The following is an 18435-nucleotide window of genomic DNA, read 5'->3' as shown; positions in this document are numbered from 1 at the left end:
CTATGATCACAGTTTTTTACTTGGGACACCTGGGACTTTCCTATAATGTCTTTTCCTGTATCTAGAAGTAAGGGTATAAAAGCCAAAATGCAAATCTTTAGAGACATAGTACTGTATTTTTGAATAAATTGGATTCAGGTGTATCAACTTTCCAATACAGTAAACTACAGAACATTTCAAAGCTTTTGAATGACATATTGAAACAATAGCAAAATAATAATCGTAGGATTAAATTTTTAAGCACAACACAGACAGAATTCATTAATTATGAGGCCGAGAGATACTACAGTTGGATAAACTGAAGATTTCTATATAGAGAGTGTTTCTGGCAGTTTTTAGCACATGTTTTTCACCCTGTTTTAAATATCGGATAATCAAATATATTACCTCATCCATTTCGGAGATACACTCTTGCAAGTTTTGAATGACAGTCTGTTTAAGGAGACTTTTCATCTTTTTCTGTTTGTAAGCATGCACTTTTTCCAGTAAAATACGAAATGTATCAGGATTCACAGGAAATCGAGAAACTTTAGCTTGCAATATTAACAGGAGGAAAACACCACTTTAAGACATTTTCTTTTTAAATCATCGTATTTCTACTTGAAGAAATGGTTGCAGAGACACACTTAAGACTAAAACAGTATTCCTTGGTATTCCTTGAAAAATGGTTTACATAAATTTAGCAAAATCTATACAAAAATATACAGTGGAAAAAATCTTTAGATAGTTATTTATAACAACTTTGGCTTTCAAATATCAACATAAATTCTGTAAATTGTGACTAGATACACAGTATCTGATTATAAAACACATGTATTTACCTTCCTTTGATATCAGTAAGAGTTACAAAAATTATTTAAAATTTGTGCTGAAAGCAAAATTAAACACGAGTCTCCTACAAATACCAGCGCAATTATTTTTATTTTTTAGGCACTTACCCATTGGCTGAGTGGGTTTTCCTTTTTGTTGTGTAGTACTTACTTTTGGTTTCTCAATCAATGAACTGTACAAGTTTGATCTACGGAAAGCAGAAAAATGGCGAGCAGATTATTTGGCTATTTAGCTTTATTTAAATGAAGCAACTTTGTCAGGTGCTGATAATTTAACGTGCTCAAATATACCCTCAAGATGCATTATTTATCCCCAGTTTGGGGTGCCAAATCTGCAAAATCTCATGGGAACAAAGTGAGAGATACTAGGTATTCTTTTGTTGCTATATATCCAGTAAAGGATAATTTTGTTTGCTTTTCCATGACAATTGTTTAAGACTTTTCACAACTGCTGAGGGTACACAGTCAGCTACTACAGCTCAGTTTATGATTAGGGCTGCAATAAACAGATCATTTGTAGCTCTATGAACCTAAATACAACTCCTCCTAACATTTGCAAGGGCATAAAGAATGAGAACTGGAAACTATCACACAGAATTTAAGAGTTCAGAAGATCTCTACTCTAAAGAGATTATTACAGAAATCAAAAGCACAGAAATAGTTTAAGTAAAGGCTTGAGTTGCAGGCAGATATTAATTTGTTCACAATCCTAAAATTCAAATTACAAACAAAAGGTAATATACAATCAATATAGTGTTTGTTCACTGGTATAGAAAGATGACATTGGTACCAAACAAAATGCTAAGCTGAAATGATGAAATTTTGTACCTGTCTTCTGAATGCTGGAGAACAACTATGTAAAAATTTGGTGGCAATTCATTCATGATGTTAAAATGTTCAACGGGAATACAGAGATTTCTCCATGCCTGTACAGTAATTCAAAAGTAACATTAATTTCATACATTTTATAGAATACTATCTCAATTCTTCCACCAAAAAAATGTTAATTCTAGAAAAGAAGGTGTTGATATTTGAAAACTAGCACTCAGAGAAGACGCTGATATTTGAAAAATAACACTCACAGAACATATTTTTGCACAGTGTAGAAGAGATACTATCCTGAACAAACGACAAATAGCTGTAATTAACTTAGTCCACTCTTGATAACAACACAATCTTTTTGGCTGCTACACTACCTATGATGTTAAAATGTTATCAAATACTAAGCAGAATATTAGCAAAGAAAGGAGCAGAGTAACTCAATGTAACATCCATGTTCATGAAAGTCCTTCAAAATTTGGAGAACAGACACCTCATCAAAGTGAACTGTGTAAAATACTACACCTAACGCTAAGGAATATGCAACTGTTTTTGAGAAAATAAAACTAAAAAAAGCCTAGTAATATCACTAAACTCAGAAACCAGACTCCAGGTGAAATACTGGTCCTTACATAGACATCTATAAATATCTTTGACACAGTTAAGTTTAAACATGGGCTTTTGTGTGTTCTTCAGATCAAAGTCTTTTATACGCTCAAACATATCGCCTTTAATCTACTCTGACATCTACATCATCGAGTGATGGGGAGCAGCAGGAGCAGAACTGCATGCTACACACTTTTCAATGATTTTTACTTCAGAGTACCTCTAAATTGGTCCCCTAGACTAAATGCCCAACTGGGGCTGAAGTTCATCAGGCATCTAGTTTAGTCTTTGCCTTGAAGGAATCCAGCTCATGCCCTCACTGCTCCATAATGCAAACCAAAGCACAGTGAGACCAACTGGGAGACTCGCTTTGAAAGTGCACTCCTGATCTGAATTAAAATCCACCATTGTACTTTACAAAACACTAACGCATCCTCAGAGAGCACTGCTTCAGTGACCACTTTGGTCACTGCACTTTTTGCATCCCATGCTGCCTGAAATCATGCACTTTAACAGTGCAGATACGAACATATGTCTTGATTGACACCTTTCTTTCCTGAGCTAATGCAGCAGACATGCTGGTGTCGCTAAATCTTTTCTGCTTGGGTATCTGCTACCTTTTAGATGATTAAAACAACTCAAAAACATTGTCTTCTAAACCAAATATTACCCTACTCCCTTTGCTAAATAATATAGAACATACAGAAAAAAGCCAAAATAAATAGCCTACAAACATGATCTTTTCTCATGCCTTATTGTATCTCTGCTTGTCACATGTTGTAAATTCTCCTGGACATGCTTAAATCTTTGGTGGCTAATCCTTTGTAGCTAACTTCCTAGCAGTTTTTAACTTTAATTAGGTTTTTAACCTAGGGTTTTCCAATGTTAGTTTTGGGATCAACTTTTGTATCTCAGACTTTTGAAGAATATACAGTTTTCAGCTAATTTAGATCCAAAGACAGAATATTTTTTCTCTCAGGAAAGTTTAACCATGATTTGCTCCAAAACTATGCATCACAAATTATATTTTTAATGGTTGGTTTCTTTAAGTATCTGGTTCACAACATCACAGTTCAGATGATATTCAGAAACTCATGAATAGTTTGTTAAAAAACAAAACCCCAAAAAATAATTTATTGGGATCTTTCCATAGGGTAACACTTTCATGGGGAACAAGGTATGTCGAATAAGATGGTGATGGAAGTATCTGTTGCAAGGGTCCTTTGCTATGGTACCTTCAGCTGGATTGGATGATTCTGTGCACAATGATTTCAGTGTATTGTGCATGCAGACAGGCACAACTGCGGTGTCTAGCTACACCAAAATAGTAACTACAGGACAAGTCTGAATTTTATCCTTACATCTCGCTTCTAAGTTAAATTTTACATCTTTTGCCAGGCAGACAATATATCATAAGCAAAATCATAGGATAGAATGTGCCATACTAATAGAAACAGCATTTCAGTTCATGACTACATCAACCAAGACAATGCTATGTTTCAAATTAAGAAAACAAAAATGTTTTAAGAGTCCAAAGTAATCAGACAAAATATTATTTAATTCCAGGAATAATTAAAACTACATACAGTTCATATATATATATGTTTGTATGCATGTATGTTTCTGTATAACCCATATATAAACCCCTGAGAAGTAGCACTACTCAAAAAGTTACCCTCGAAATAGCAGCCAGTTGCTGTTCCACATTTTTTAGAAGATCACTTGTGTTTCTGTTTTGTTTTAAGTGATTCTGAAGATGCAATAATGCTGCCAGCTGAGAGCTGCTGGTGTTAGAAGTAGCTGTTAGAAGGAGATTTCTCATCATCATGGATGCTGAAGAGCTCTGTAAAATTTTTGTATTAGTTTATTTTTCTCCACCAACATTATATGTATATCTAATATATATTTATATGTATATATTGTATAAGCATGCCTATTATTTATGTTTACAGTATAATGTAAAAAGTTTGACAATAACTTATGACAATTTCTTAAAAATTAATAGCTAAAACTGACTACTTTGTCTGCCTTTATTATGTATGTTCCTGCACTCAGTCCTCAAAGTTCTGAGTGGAAAGGCAAGCAACATGCTCTGAACTCAGCCTTCCAAGTAAGCTAAATCTTTTCCATGTTTCTGGGCTTCTGCATGTTTCTGGGCAATAGTGGTCTTTTATTATATTAGTTATCATATCTCTCCTTTTAACACATTTCACACAAAGCGCATTCTAAAGTGTAAGACTTTATATCCTTTTCTTTCATCAAACCTACTAATTTCATCTGAAGAGCAGACCATTACATTTTTCCCAAGCATCCTTTAAATAAATGTTCAGCTCTTCAGGTGAGCATATCTGAAGAGCTGAACTGTTTTTTTTCTATTAATGCAGCTGTCATATAAAAGAAAAAAAAACAGTTCGTCTGACCTAATCTAAAATTCCAAAGGAAGGATTAGGATTGACATCAAATGATATTTTGTGATATTTTAATCTCTTTTTCTCTCAAATCTTTTTGAACAAGATATTAATTATACTAGCATATTCTTTGCCCAATAAAGATACAGATACTTGTGGGTTTGGTGCCTCCTAATGCCTTCTACTTTGCCTGTTCACTGTCAAGTATGAGAGCAAACCATAAAAATATGGAGCTTTTGGAAGAGGAAAGGAGTAAAGGATTGAAATGTGAACGCCTGTATTAACTGTTTTCTGACTCTCCAAAAGACTGCCTATTCCATTCTACACACAAGTGGAGGTATTTGCAAATCTAAGTCTTGACACATAGGCAGCTGCTTACTACTTGGCATGATCTCCTGTGGTGGACCCCATGGGGGAGGAAGGAAGTTGGTATAATAGGCATTTCTATATTCCTCCAACAGAGATAATGGTGTAGGAAGTGTTATTTGCTCCTGCAGTAGGGACTATGAGCCTCACAGCATTCCTCATCCTCTTTGTGAGGAAGACATATACTGACATGAATGATGCACATATCCTTGAGCCATCTACAGGACCATGCCGTATAGATGCTGATTTGACAAACTTAAATGTAAACCCTTCCTGTCTATTTCAAAATAATAAATGAAGAAATCCAGAGAATCATTTTTTAAATCACTTGTCAGAGAAGGATGAAACTTTACCTTGTGTTAATGCCTTACCTTCTCTAATTACATTATGATAATTTACTCACATTAAAGTATTTACATGAATGCAATCATTAATGAAAACTTCAAGTCAAACCTAACAAATACTAGAACAGTGAAAATACCACTGACCAGACATTCTGTTCAGCCGGCAAATATACTTAGAAATGTACAATACACTATTCCAGTAAATCTCTGAATGTAGGGGATCCATGTTAACAGCAAGTAAATGAAGAGCTTTTACAGTGAGATACAGGCATTTGGATTTGATGTGAGGACAGCCTCTACAAAGATTCTGTATATGTTCTAACTGAGTCACTGTAATATATAATATTATACTATTACCAAAAATACCAGCTGTTTCTTATACAGTGAATTAATGATCAATTATTAGGCAGTATGAATAGACATTTTTGCATACATAACTTAAAACACTCTTCTACTAGAAAGATGCCTAATTCATTAGCTGTATTACCTGATGAAGGGCCAAAAACTGGCTTGTTGAAACTGGATCAAACTGCCCGAAGCATTCAACCATTTCAAAACTAGCAGGAGCCAATACATCAGTAATATTATGGCGGAATGCAATACCCATGCACTGTAGTAAAACTTCACTGGATTGAGAAAGATAATTCTGAGACAATCTATGTTTCTTCTAAATAATAAAATAAAAGGGTTTACTTTAAAATGTGCATTAATATTAAATACTTGTTATATGTATACAGATTACAAGTGTTTTAGAAAAGGTAAATACTTTTTTGGTGACAGATTTTAACGCTTTTTCTTCATTTTGAGGTATTTACTTAATCTTTCTACTTCATTTTGAGGCATTAACTTATCACAGAGCTCAGCTTTACATGTAATACAGCTTAAATTCAGTAAGAATTTTAAAGACGTTTTGTGATAGAAGGTACCTCTTCAATTTGTTTGTTTTTTGCAAAATGCTGTGTACTCTTAGAAAGGCAAGCCTGTGCAGCAGAGAGTGTTTTGTCCTGGTTGCTACATGCTGGGTCACTGGGAATCTAGAAAGGGAAAAAGCTCCACAGGAGGGATGTCCCACAGCATGTATTGAGAGGCAGGAGGGAGATACACAGTAGAACTGAGATGGAAAGGTGATTTCTCCCGCCTTCCAAGTCATATTTATAAGCTACAAGCACTTCCATCATCTATTCAAACAGAGCAACATAAAAGTGACTGTTATTCATTAAAAAGAATGTACTCGAGTTATTATATGAACAAATATACTAAATACCTTTAAGTCCTGTATTTTCCCCCTATTTTTATCATGTTGACACTTATTAGCTGGTAAACTGCTGCTTGTTATTTTACTTTCACTGCATTCTGCTGAAGTCAGACAAGATTCTGTGGTGCCCAATTTAGCTTCTTCCTATTCATGATAAAACAAAAAAGAATAATTAATCATTCCATTAAGTGTGGGTGGCTTCATTTCTTTTGTGAAAGTCCAGGTAAAGATGAAGCTCACCTACCTTACAATTTACCTCACTATATTAATCCCTTGTGGTGAGTGATTTAGCAATATCATCAGGCATCAAAATTTCTTACTATTTTAATATTTTAATCACGATAACATGACTAATACACGCTAATAAGGCTCCCATTATAATCTCTGAGATTTTTATTTTTTGATGTTTTTTCCTCGGTTCATTTCTTATGAACAATTTAACTCATACTGAGTTTCTAAAGCTCAGCTTTCCCATTATTACACGGCGTTCTTTGCACAATACAAGATTTGCTTTTCAAATACAAGTCATTACTTTTTATTTGTACACATTCAGAGTCCAATCCACCTAGCCCTTTAAAGCATTCAAGGAATTTTTTTTAATCTGTCTTCTAAAATTATTGGAACTATCAAATCTCAGGGAAAAATCAAAAAGTGATTAATTATGATTATCTAAGATGTTGCCAAACACATGAGGATAGCACATAGGCAGAGGCAGTTTCCTGAAATTGCTTGTTTCAGGATGTGTTTTTATTATGACTTGCATGCAATTTGCAAAATCTAGCTTGAAATAAAGAGTAGTATTTTAATAGTACATACAGAAAAATATTGTGGTAGATAAACTTTACACAGAGGAAATAATTTTAAATACGGAAAAGAATACATACCATAACATTTGGCTTCCAGTAAATCTCTGAATGCAGGGGACCCATGTTAACAGCAAGTAAATGAAGAGTTTTTCCAGTGAGGTGTAGGCATTTGGATTTGATGTCAGGACAGCCTTTAGAAAGATTCTGTATGTGTGCTAACTGAGCCACTGTAATTTGACCTATAGTGTGCTCCATACGCTTCCAGTCCTGGTAAAATGTAAGATACCTTTATACGCTTATATATGTGCGCACACACATACGCACAAACACAGAAACATATCACATTATTTTGCATACAATACATATATGCACACATTTGTTAAATCTGATTACACTTTCAACCATGAAACAGCTTTCTCTAAGAGATAGACAAATTAATCAATGATTCACAAATACATATACAGGTATTTGCTTTAGATATGAAAGCTAACCATTACTTCTCTGCTTTACACATGTACCCTTGTAATCAAGCACCTCTAGATCATTCAAAATTCAGTCATTAAACTTTTTATTTTGAAGCTTTAGTAAAAATTTTCTGTGAAGGAAAATTCTTCCTTATTTACCTTTCTTCAATTTGCCTCTTAAAAGCGAATAGTTCAGATTCTGCATGGATTTTACAAACACAGATTTTACTACCAGGAGAAACGTTACAATAATCTCATCTGACCTGCACAGTACCAAACAGGCACAGAATTTTACCAAGTGACTCCTATATCAAGCCTTGTCTGAGTTATCTTTTACAGACGTTTCTTGTCTTTCAGGAAAACATATAATATTGACCTACAAATGTAAAGTAATAGAGAGTTTGGAGAGGAGAAGGCTGAGGGGAGATGTCTGAGGTGTGCAATATATCAAGGAGGAGAATAACGTGAATGCAGAACTACTACTCACTAAACGCAACAATATTAGAGCCAGGAGAGCCCTTACTGTGAAATTAGCAGAAGATCAGTAGAGATCAGATCAGGAGAAAGTACTTCTTTACAAAGCAGTTAACTACACGTAGTGAACTGGCATTTGCCGTCACCACAGTCTGTGATGGTGAGGCAGATAACATCAGCAGGTTCAAAAAAAGGATTTAGAAAAACTCACGGGACAGTAGGTTCAAAAGGAGTTAATACATCAAAAAGCACTCAGAAACATCCCAGAGCAAATGACTGTTGGCACTGGTGAGGAGCAAGGTGAGCGGACCGCACGGAGCGATGGGGCTAATTTCCTTTCCTGGAGTAGCATTTTCTTCTGGGACAGAATATGGGTCAATAATCCCTGGCCTGATCTAGTAGGGTATTTTTTAGTTCTAATTTATCAGCTCAGTTGGTAAACAGTTTTTAAAACCAACTTAAAAAAAAAGTTAAAAAGACATATACCAATGCACAAGTGAAAAAGAGTGACGTAAAAAACCCTAGTCAGTTATTGAACCTCAAATCATTTCCCTGCAATTCTTGCTCTTGTAAGTAGGTTGTAAGCCTGTGCATTTGGGAGAATAAAAATCTTAATCAGCACAAAAAACAGCCCAAGACAAAAACACAGACTTGAACTTTCTTCGCTGCAGAACTAAATGAATGACCTGGGGATCCCTTCCTCACTAGTGGAAAAGGTCTGCTAGGGAAAGCAACCCTATTCTGTTATACCTTTTATATGTAAATCATAGGAAGGAATATACTGTATTACCTGTTCTGTTGAATCATCTTCAGCTTTTACTCTGATGAATGCCTCCACAATTTTATGGAATGATGTCTCTCCTACTTTTTTGAGCTTTTTTTCAGCAATAACAAGATGAAAAATGTCCAGAAGTATTTCCACAAGCTTTAGCTTCCTGTTAGCCAGTTGTCTCATTAATGGGGTACTAATATTTGTAGTCTGAAATACAAAAAAGGAAAGTAAAATTCTAACTTCAAATTTTTTTTCAAATATACCTGCTAAAAAAGTTAGACTGTTGTATTTCTTTTAATTAAAGAAGCAAAAGCTTGAACAGCAACACCTCACTAGACAATAGCTATTGCTATAAAACTAATTAACTAACTTAGAAGATAAACTTCAATGTCAAATACATTACAAAGCAATGAGGGTAGCTGCATGAAAGAACAACAGCTAGGTTTTGCTTTTCATGTTTTATGTCCTTGGTAAAAATATGCAATTCCAAAGGAGCTGTAAAAGTGTACATATAAATGGAATTTTAATATTATTGCTTTTGGCAGCAGTTTTTACCCTTTGAAAAGGCAAACCAGAAAAAAACCTAGGGGTAGAGTCTAAGCTTTTGCATTACCCAAAATGCACTAAATATTTAGAAGATAGGCCTTTTTTTTCTTTTCTTTTCTTTTTTTTTTTTTTTAACATAACATTCTGTGCAATGACTTTTTTTCTCTTGAGGAATATTTTGTGCAGAATTTTAAACTTGTTAAGTATTTATAAAGGAAATTCATCAAAATATCTCCAAGTTTAGACTTCTTCTTTTGTAGCTTTTACATAAATTTTAGATTTAAATAAAATTGACATAGACAAAACACATCCTGTCATTTCTGTTTGCCTTCTTTCCCTATTTAAACTGTATAATCTTCAGGAATGGGACGTTTCCTCTTATATTTGTACAATGCCTATCACAACAGGAGGATAATCTCACTTGGGGCTTCCAGGATTTACATGAAAACATATGAATAGTAAAACTAAATTAGACTTTTTTCTTTTAATAGCAAATAATACACAGTCATACCTCATTAACTGCAAATAAGCTAGAAACATTATGAAATACTTCTTCTGCGTCAGAAACTGCCCTCTGAGCTAAGTTATAAGCATCTAGATAGTGACTACGCCTTTCTTCTTCATTTCTTGCCTGCTTAGCAATCATCCTGAAAAAAGCAGAGAACCAAAACTTTTATATCAACAATATTTAATATATATGCTAGACAAATTATATTTGCACATGTACTTGTTAAGGGTTCAAACATGAAAAGTAAGTATGTGCACATTGTTTTTCTAGGTCTTGCTCTTGGAACTGGTTAATTCTACTTCACAGTGCTGCAGCACAGAAAGACTCTAAGACACACCGGTAAGAAAGCTGGATACTACTCCAGAGTAGGTATTCCCCAGGAACAAAAAGCCAGAATAGCAGGGTAGGTAATGTGGTTCAGTCTTCAGAAGAGGGCATTCTGGAAACTGCTGGGAGTCAAAGCATACTGTTTTGTATTTTTTGCCATATAGCAATTTCTAGAGAACCACTTCAGCATTAAGAATTGTAAAAGTCTTTAAATACTTGAGAATGATTGCTCTGGCTGCCAGAATGTTTTTATAGGTGGGAAGACAAAAAGCTAGCTTAGTGATATCAACACTTTGTTTTGACCTCAAAGACAGTACACTTCACTAGTACTAAGAAAGATTAACTCTGCCTTTGGTGGAAAAAATTCTTAATTCTACACTATTTTTCTGAATACGGAAAATATCCAGACTGAGAACACAAACCTAAAAGAGCAGGATGCAAAATGGTCAACATTATTTTGTCTATCTTTCATTGGATTAAAAAAACGTCAGCAATATACTTGGTGGATTAATTCAACTCAAATTAAATTCCTCATCACAGGTGTAACCTTACCTGTGAACATTCGCACATTCTAGAAAGATCTCAGCGCTGCAGTTTTTATATCCATAAAACAGGAAGTCTTTCCCAATTTGAATTAATTTATTATAAGGTTCCTGTAGCACAAATGGTAACTGAGAAGACTCAGCATTAGTAGTCATATAATCCTGGGCAAAATGTAACTGAATGAGTGTTTTCCTAGAAACAAAAATTAAGTACAAGATCTCTGTCAGAAAAAGCAGTTTGTGTTTGAAAACGGATAGATTTATCTCTGCCCTTTCTTATTACTATTTAAATTACAATAAATCTGGAAGAAATCTCCTAATTCTTTAAAATTGCAATCTACAAAATATAGTAGGTCCTCAAAAATATCAAATGTTATTTTTTCAGACTGGAACTAAGGCACTAGTTGTTACATTTACCTGATTTTTCAGAATCCCTAGGCCTGATCAGTCTTCTAAATATAGCTGATTTGAGAGGACTATTAGTGTTTCCTTTCTAACACAAAAGTGTCAAATATTTGGAAAGAGAAGGAAGTGTGAATGATGTATTTTTCTCTCTCTTTATCCATGCATTTTAAGCTTTCTGTGTATGTCTTCTTGAGCCACTGAGTTCAAAAATAAAACAAAGTCTACACTTTCGATTTCAGTGTCACCAAAGTCACTGTTCAGATTCACTCAGTATGAAGCCTTTGATCGTGGTGAGGAAACAGGAGGCCAATGTGCAAGCCACAGTAGCGTTATGGAAATATCTGAGCTCAGATAGGGACCTCTGCACAGGGAATGTATCTTGCTTCTTTGGGTAATCTATACTACATATTATACACAGTAGGTTGTGGTATCTGAGCTACTTTACTAACGTAACAGTTAATAGGGCTACCTACAAGAATGAAAAAATTAGAAAGGAAACTTTAAAAAAATAACCAAGTAAGTAGAAATTACTTGGAAAAAAAGCATTTGAGAATGGACAGAATACATCATATCCACATGAAGGTGAACAGTGAAATTATCATATACCTTCAGTGTAGCTGCATACTGGATGCTGGATATACTTTAATAAAAGGACAGTTACCTGGCTTCAAGAGATGCAATTATAAAACGCAATTCAGATTCTCTGTTAGGTCTCTTCAGTAAAGTAGATCTGAGTACATTTACAGTGTGTTCCAAAATCCCACAAGCCTGCAGATAATACAATTTTCATAAAGTTACTTTAAATGTCTATGCATAATATTTTATTATATTTTCTGCAGAAAATGTTGAAACATCTTTCCCTAGTATTTCCCAGGATGACTGATTATTAGCAACTGTATTTCACAAATTTTCATACATGTTATGTATTTCTACATAACATGCAATTTTTAAGGCAGTATGAGATAGAATTGCAATTAGGTATCTTGATGTGACTAAGGGAGCACGTATGCACAAGGATAAGAAAGTTGGGCTTGTTCAGCCTGAAGAAGCCAAGGCTAAGAGGGGTATTTTATTTCTGTAAAAAGAAGAGAAGATGGAGCCAGACTCTTCTTGGAGATGCACAGCAAAGAATGAGGGCCCCAACATGCATGGAACAAGGGAAATTCCAAACCGGTATTGAAAGTTTACCATGAGGGTGGTCAACACTGGAACACAAGCCCAGAAAGGTTGTGGAATTTCTATTTCAGAGAAACTTGAGATACAACAACATAAGACCTTGAACAACCCGATTCATCACTGAGGTCAGATATTTAATTTCAGATTTGGTCCTGCTTTGACTGGAGTTGGAGTAGATGACCACTAACCTAAATAACTGTTTGATTTTATGGTATTTCAAAGGCATCCTCCTACTGACAGATTCCTTTGCCCTTATTTGCACAGACTAGCACATTAATATCCACAATTAAACCTTATACTATCATAGCTTTGCCAGCCACGAATGTAAAAAAGTCCCTGACTGATAGTTTCAAATGAAAAAAAACCCTTAGATGATGCTCAAAATGTCATAGATTTGTCCATAATTAAAAATTTGCAACTGCAGTGATATCTGCTGGAAATGCTGAAAAAAAAACCATCACTAATAGCTATACTGCTAAAAACCTCAGTAAATTCTTTCACTGGTAACTAGGTATTTCCATCTTTTAATTATTGGGAGTTTGCCCCAAAACAGAACAGCCTCTTTAAACAGGACAGACTTGCACAGATTCCTAGTAAAGGACAGAACATCACAGGCACAACAGCATTATCTTAGCACTGAAATCCAAGAAAGTTGAGCGTTGAATAGTAAATGGATATTTTAATGACAAGAGTTAAACAGGAAAAGGTTTTTAGTAAATATGATATAGTAATACAATCACTGTAGTATCTTTCATGGTCTAAAAAGAAGCGTTTGAAAATGAAGCACCTACTAGGAAATAATATTGAAAGATATTATCTTTATTAAATACGTAAAATAAACACATGTCCATGTTAACAAAATTGTCTTTCTACAGGTAATAAATCATTCTAGTCAAGAGAATCAGACCACTGGGATTTAGTTATATATAAAAGATTACAACGGCTGTTATTTCGATAGACGGGTACACAACTTAACATAAAAATGTTAAACTTCTGTGAGTAAAATCTCATTCTTACTGGTCTACATCTGTTTGGAATCTGTAGCTAATGTTTTTTGCATGCATAATACACATATTCCTGTTTTTTATTGAAATACAAAAGGGATAATATTTCTCATCACTGAAAACTAGGCACCACTGAAAAAAAAGTGAAGAATAATAATTCCTTACCATGCTCTGTTTTCCTTCCTCCTCTTCCTCTAGAATTGCCTCTATAAGACTAAGAGTGCTGTTGTACCAAAATTGTTCATTTCCTCCTAGAAGTTGGGCTTTCTCAAGAAGCGTTTTAGCTTGTCCATGGTTTTTTTCCAGGTTAGCCAATACAGCAAATAAGTACAAGCACCTTGACACATCATACAGAGCCCTCAATTCCTAGAAAAGATCCATTACTGCTATTCATATTTATTCCTATTCATATTTTAGATCAAACTTATGAATAAACATAGAAACAAGAAGTGAATGCTAGTTTCCTTGTTCATCTGGAGAACTGGTTACTTACTATTTATGTTATACTTCCTCGTGTTTTGAAAAAACACAGAAAGTGGCCACTTCATATCAAGAACTTTTTTAAAACTTCAAATATACTTTTACTTTTATGTTACCAATTCTTCTACTCCACTAGTCAAACAAGCAATTTTTCTGCTATAATTTTTCATTTGTATCTGATGAAGAAATCTGGTGATGAAAATTTTGGTGAACTGGGATCTAGATATAGCAAAGCTCCAAAGAAGTCAGCATACCACTTTATGCCAGTTATAAAATATATACTAGCAGTATACCAGATACTAGATACTGTACAGTATAGTATAGATAGCACACTAATATATAGAGATAAATATAGGGCACTAGTAATAATGATGTATCTATAAAATACGCTGTCCTCCCCAATATCTTCTGAACTCTTCTCAATGAGCAATACTAAATTTACGCTTTAGTAAGAGAAATATATTACTCATGTTAAAAATACATTAACAGTTTCCACATATGTGAGCAAAGTTATGAGGTAGCATAATGACTTAATAAATGTTATCTTTAAAAAGGTAAAGGATTTATTGCAGCAATTATGCTAGATTCTAGTAACATGCATAACCAAGAGGAGAGCTGTAATGGAGAACCCTAGATACAGGAAGATATCTTTAATGTAAATCCTTCATAATATTGAGATGTGAATTAGTTTGGTGGAACATATGGATGCTATATATCAGCTCTGCCAGAATTCTATGTCATAATTCCAGCACAAGTGCCTGTTGCTAAAACACAATTAGCAGTGTAATCATAACCAAGTCCAAAGTAATATAATTAGTCTTTCAAAAGATCAACTCTTTGAGAGGATGGGGCTAAAATGTTACCTCTCAGTTATGAAAGAGTCTTGAATGTCCCTAAGCTACTCCCACAAAGAAGGTCTGGACAGTCATACATCTTCTGAGGGTTACTGCAAAGTATCCAGAGATGCTGACATCACAGGCTGAAATAATCTTTGGACAATTACCACAAAATTGGAGTTAAATTCTATATATTTAAATTTATGGAGGTTATAGATGTTCATACAAAAATGATATAAGTTTTTTAGTTCAATTTTAATTATAATGTGAATGTTCTAATGTAGTTAAGCTAAAAGAAACTAAATGTCCCCTCAGCTTAACATTCCTAGTTCTGATTAAAAAAAAATAGAAATCCCCAACAGTTACATAATTTTTTTGCCACTTGATTATGAGAAATGACTGCATCAAAATGAACACTTTCTATACAAATATTTTACTAATTTTTCTTTAGCTTTTTTATTTCTTTTATACCTGAGTTACAGTGAGGGCCTCTGAAAGCAGAAGTCTTGCTGGCTGAAACAAGCCTAGCTGAATTAGTACTTCAGCTTTATCTATCCATAAATGCGGGAAAGAAAGTCCACTCAGTCCTTTTCCTGTTACCACATTTAACTCCAAAATCTGAAAAATAATCAAATATTACCCTTTCATAAATTTTAAAATAAAATTAGATTGAATACAATTTGATATAAGTTATCCTACACTATCTTTGATATATCCTACAATCCAGCTCTATTTTCTAATTTAGGAATTCAAAGTTAAACCATAAGATAAACAGGTTAATTGTAATATTTTGGATTTCATAAAATCCAAAGGGAAATTGAGTAACAAATACAGTGGTACAATTAATTTGGGGCCAGATTAACTTCAGATCTGGTACTGTATGGAAGAAGCTGACTACTGGTTAGAACTAAAACAGAGAAAGAAAAATTTGCGAGACCTAAAGGAGGCTATTCAAAAGAGTTCAGTAATAAGGAAAACACATTTGATGTGCAAAAGAATGGAAGAAGGTAAAAACGGAGCAAAACGATATGATGAAAAAAGGACAGAACTGCCCCAAAAGGCATGAAATTAGAGTTCAGCTTTATTATCAGTAAGGCATTTTTTTAATCTTCTTTAACAGGGAACAGAAAAGACTAAACTCAAATACTTGCATGCCTTTAAGACAACATATGAGGTGGAACAAAACACTATGCAGTGATGTAACAGAGAGAGGAAGAAGAGAAAACAGTCTTAATTTCACTTGCTTAACCTTCTATAATACAGACTATAGCCCTACTGTTCAACAATACAGGGATAACATGCCAGGCAAATCCCATGCACATTCTGCTGACACCTGTCAGCAGAATTTAAGTTGTACACATTTTAGTAATTTTTTTGAGAGCTGAACTACTTCTGGAGTATGAAGAGATTTAAAAATAAACTAGCAAACAAATCAAAATCTAAAATGAAAAATAATCTAATAAGAAAACTGAAGTAAAAATAAAAACCTTTTCCTTTGAAGTGGCTATGTTCTCATCCTTACTACCACTCAGCTCGGCATTTTCCAAAAACGTTTCACTTTCTTCCGCCTTAGTATTCACGTTTTTTTCTTTTTTCAATGCAATCTCTTGCCTACACCTAAATAGTAACAGAGAAAAAGTAAATTGAAGTATATTTTAGAAGTATTTCATTATGACATATTAACATATTATGCAGCTTTACCGTGCATTCTGTAAGTAGATATGAAACAATCAAGCACAGTATTTTAGAGCACGAACAATGCCTCACATTTGTGTTAAAGGACAATACTTTTTAATACTTTTTTTCCTGTTAGCTCTTATCAATTGCAGGAAGAAAGCTGAACGAAGTCCCTCTAGTAGAAACACATACATTACTTGTTCCAATTCACTGATGAATGTTTCTCCCACAGCTTTCTCATGATATGAGGATGCCTCATTCAGTTTTATATCTGAACATATCAAGGCAATTCTAAGAAAAAAAAGAAATATTTAAGAAATAATCAGAACCTTCCAAATGCTGCTACATATAAACATATCATAAAGAGGATATATTTCATATTTCCTACTTCTTTCATCTTAAATCTTGGTTAATATTGGCAATGACAAATATTTAAAATAAATTGAGTGTAACTGAAACTAGACTTCAATACAGGCAAAAGTATGAAAATGTTTGTGATAATACCACCTGACTACAGCATGCAAAAAAAAATGTACAGGTATACATGTTAAACTGCTTTTCTGTGTTCAACAAAGAGTAATATATTCATGTATTTTTATTCCTTCATCTATAGAATACAGATCAGAGATATAAACAATATGAAATAAAAACAAATCTTCAGACATCAACAAAAAAAAAACCTGTCTAGTAAAGCTTAGTGGCAAATAAACTCCTATTACTAAATCACCTTTGTCATTTTAAGACAGTAACTCTGTTACCAACTGGTGATCCAGATAAACATATATCCATTTGTATATGTGAATACTGATCTATTCAATTTTGTAAGATAAATTTCAGAAGTTTTAAAATATATTCTTTGGCATTCCATAAACTATCTGGAATTAAGCAATTATTAATTACTGTCTCAAGTAACTATTAATTATTAACTAAACTTTAAGTAATACATGTCCAAAATGTGAAATAAATTATTTTAATTAAAATAGCAGTAACTTTAAATGCATAGGCACTTGCATGCATACTCATTATTTTTGAATCAAAACATTCAGGATTTAATGTGCTTCAAAAAAATAGAATTTTAATCACAAAGGTACATCTCTTAAAAAGAGAATGGTTGTTCTAATTGGGGAAGCTTATTTGGGTTCTGAAGTTGAAGACACACTCAATATATTTCTGATGCTGGACAACAATCTGGCCTTTTGATAACTTAAAAGAGAGTTTATTGAATTTTGTTTGAACTTTCATTTTTTCAGTTAGGTGACATTAAAACATTAAAAAATGATTCACATGAAAGTGACTTGAGTTCCCTTGCAAATCTTTCCTAGCAGAGATCAGGTTTAGTAATAGAAGATCTTATTGGCTTTAATGCTACAAACAAAAAAAATTATCAAAACTCTTTATTAAAATGTATAAAAATGAGTAATAAAGAACCAATGAATTTTTTTAAATTACAAGTATAAAACAGCAAGTATCAAAAAGTATTAGTTACTATTTAGTGAAATATTAATAGAAAGTCCTCTCCATTCTTTTCCTCTTTTATTTAAAATAAATGAAAGATACAAACTGAAGATGATAGAGATCAGATAGACTTCTACACTCCACAACTTCATTAGCAATGACTTCAGCCAGCTGAAAGATGGGAAGAGTCAAGTGGGGACAAAAAATTTTCTTCAGTTCTTTAGCTAAAAGATCCATAAAATACAAAGTGCAAGTCTAAAAAAAAAAAAATTTTTTCACTGAATTAATACAAACATAACCATTTTGTATAAAATACATTTTAAATTACTGGTTAC

General features: G+C 33.5%; 1 protein-coding gene across 1 annotated transcript in view; it reads right to left on the bottom strand.

Moving 5' to 3' along the window:
- The window catches only part of CFAP46 (cilia and flagella associated protein 46), an 83447-nt gene that overhangs the window by 18841 nt on the left and 46171 nt on the right, over positions 1-18435 (bottom strand). The window contains exons 31-45 of the mRNA XM_062580369.1: positions 18207-18355; positions 16838-16936; positions 16456-16585; positions 15440-15586; positions 13818-14018; positions 12134-12240; positions 11078-11260; positions 10202-10337; positions 9163-9351; positions 7513-7701; positions 5861-6040; positions 3931-4098; positions 1659-1756; positions 939-1018; positions 388-533 (exon numbers count right to left, since the gene is read on the bottom strand). Coding sequence (XP_062436353.1) covers positions 388-533; positions 939-1018; positions 1659-1756; positions 3931-4098; positions 5861-6040; positions 7513-7701; positions 9163-9351; positions 10202-10337; positions 11078-11260; positions 12134-12240; positions 13818-14018; positions 15440-15586; positions 16456-16585; positions 16838-16936; positions 18207-18355 — 2202 coding nt within the window. The remainder of the gene's footprint in view (positions 1-387; positions 534-938; positions 1019-1658; positions 1757-3930; positions 4099-5860; positions 6041-7512; positions 7702-9162; positions 9352-10201; positions 10338-11077; positions 11261-12133; positions 12241-13817; positions 14019-15439; positions 15587-16455; positions 16586-16837; positions 16937-18206; positions 18356-18435) is intronic.

The sequence above is a fragment of the Rhea pennata genome, chromosome 7 (assembly GCF_028389875.1).
Source record: "Rhea pennata isolate bPtePen1 chromosome 7, bPtePen1.pri, whole genome shotgun sequence".
In the NCBI taxonomy this organism is placed as follows: Eukaryota; Metazoa; Chordata; class Aves; order Rheiformes; family Rheidae; genus Rhea; species Rhea pennata.
This window is presented reverse-complemented; position numbering and strand designations above follow the sequence as displayed.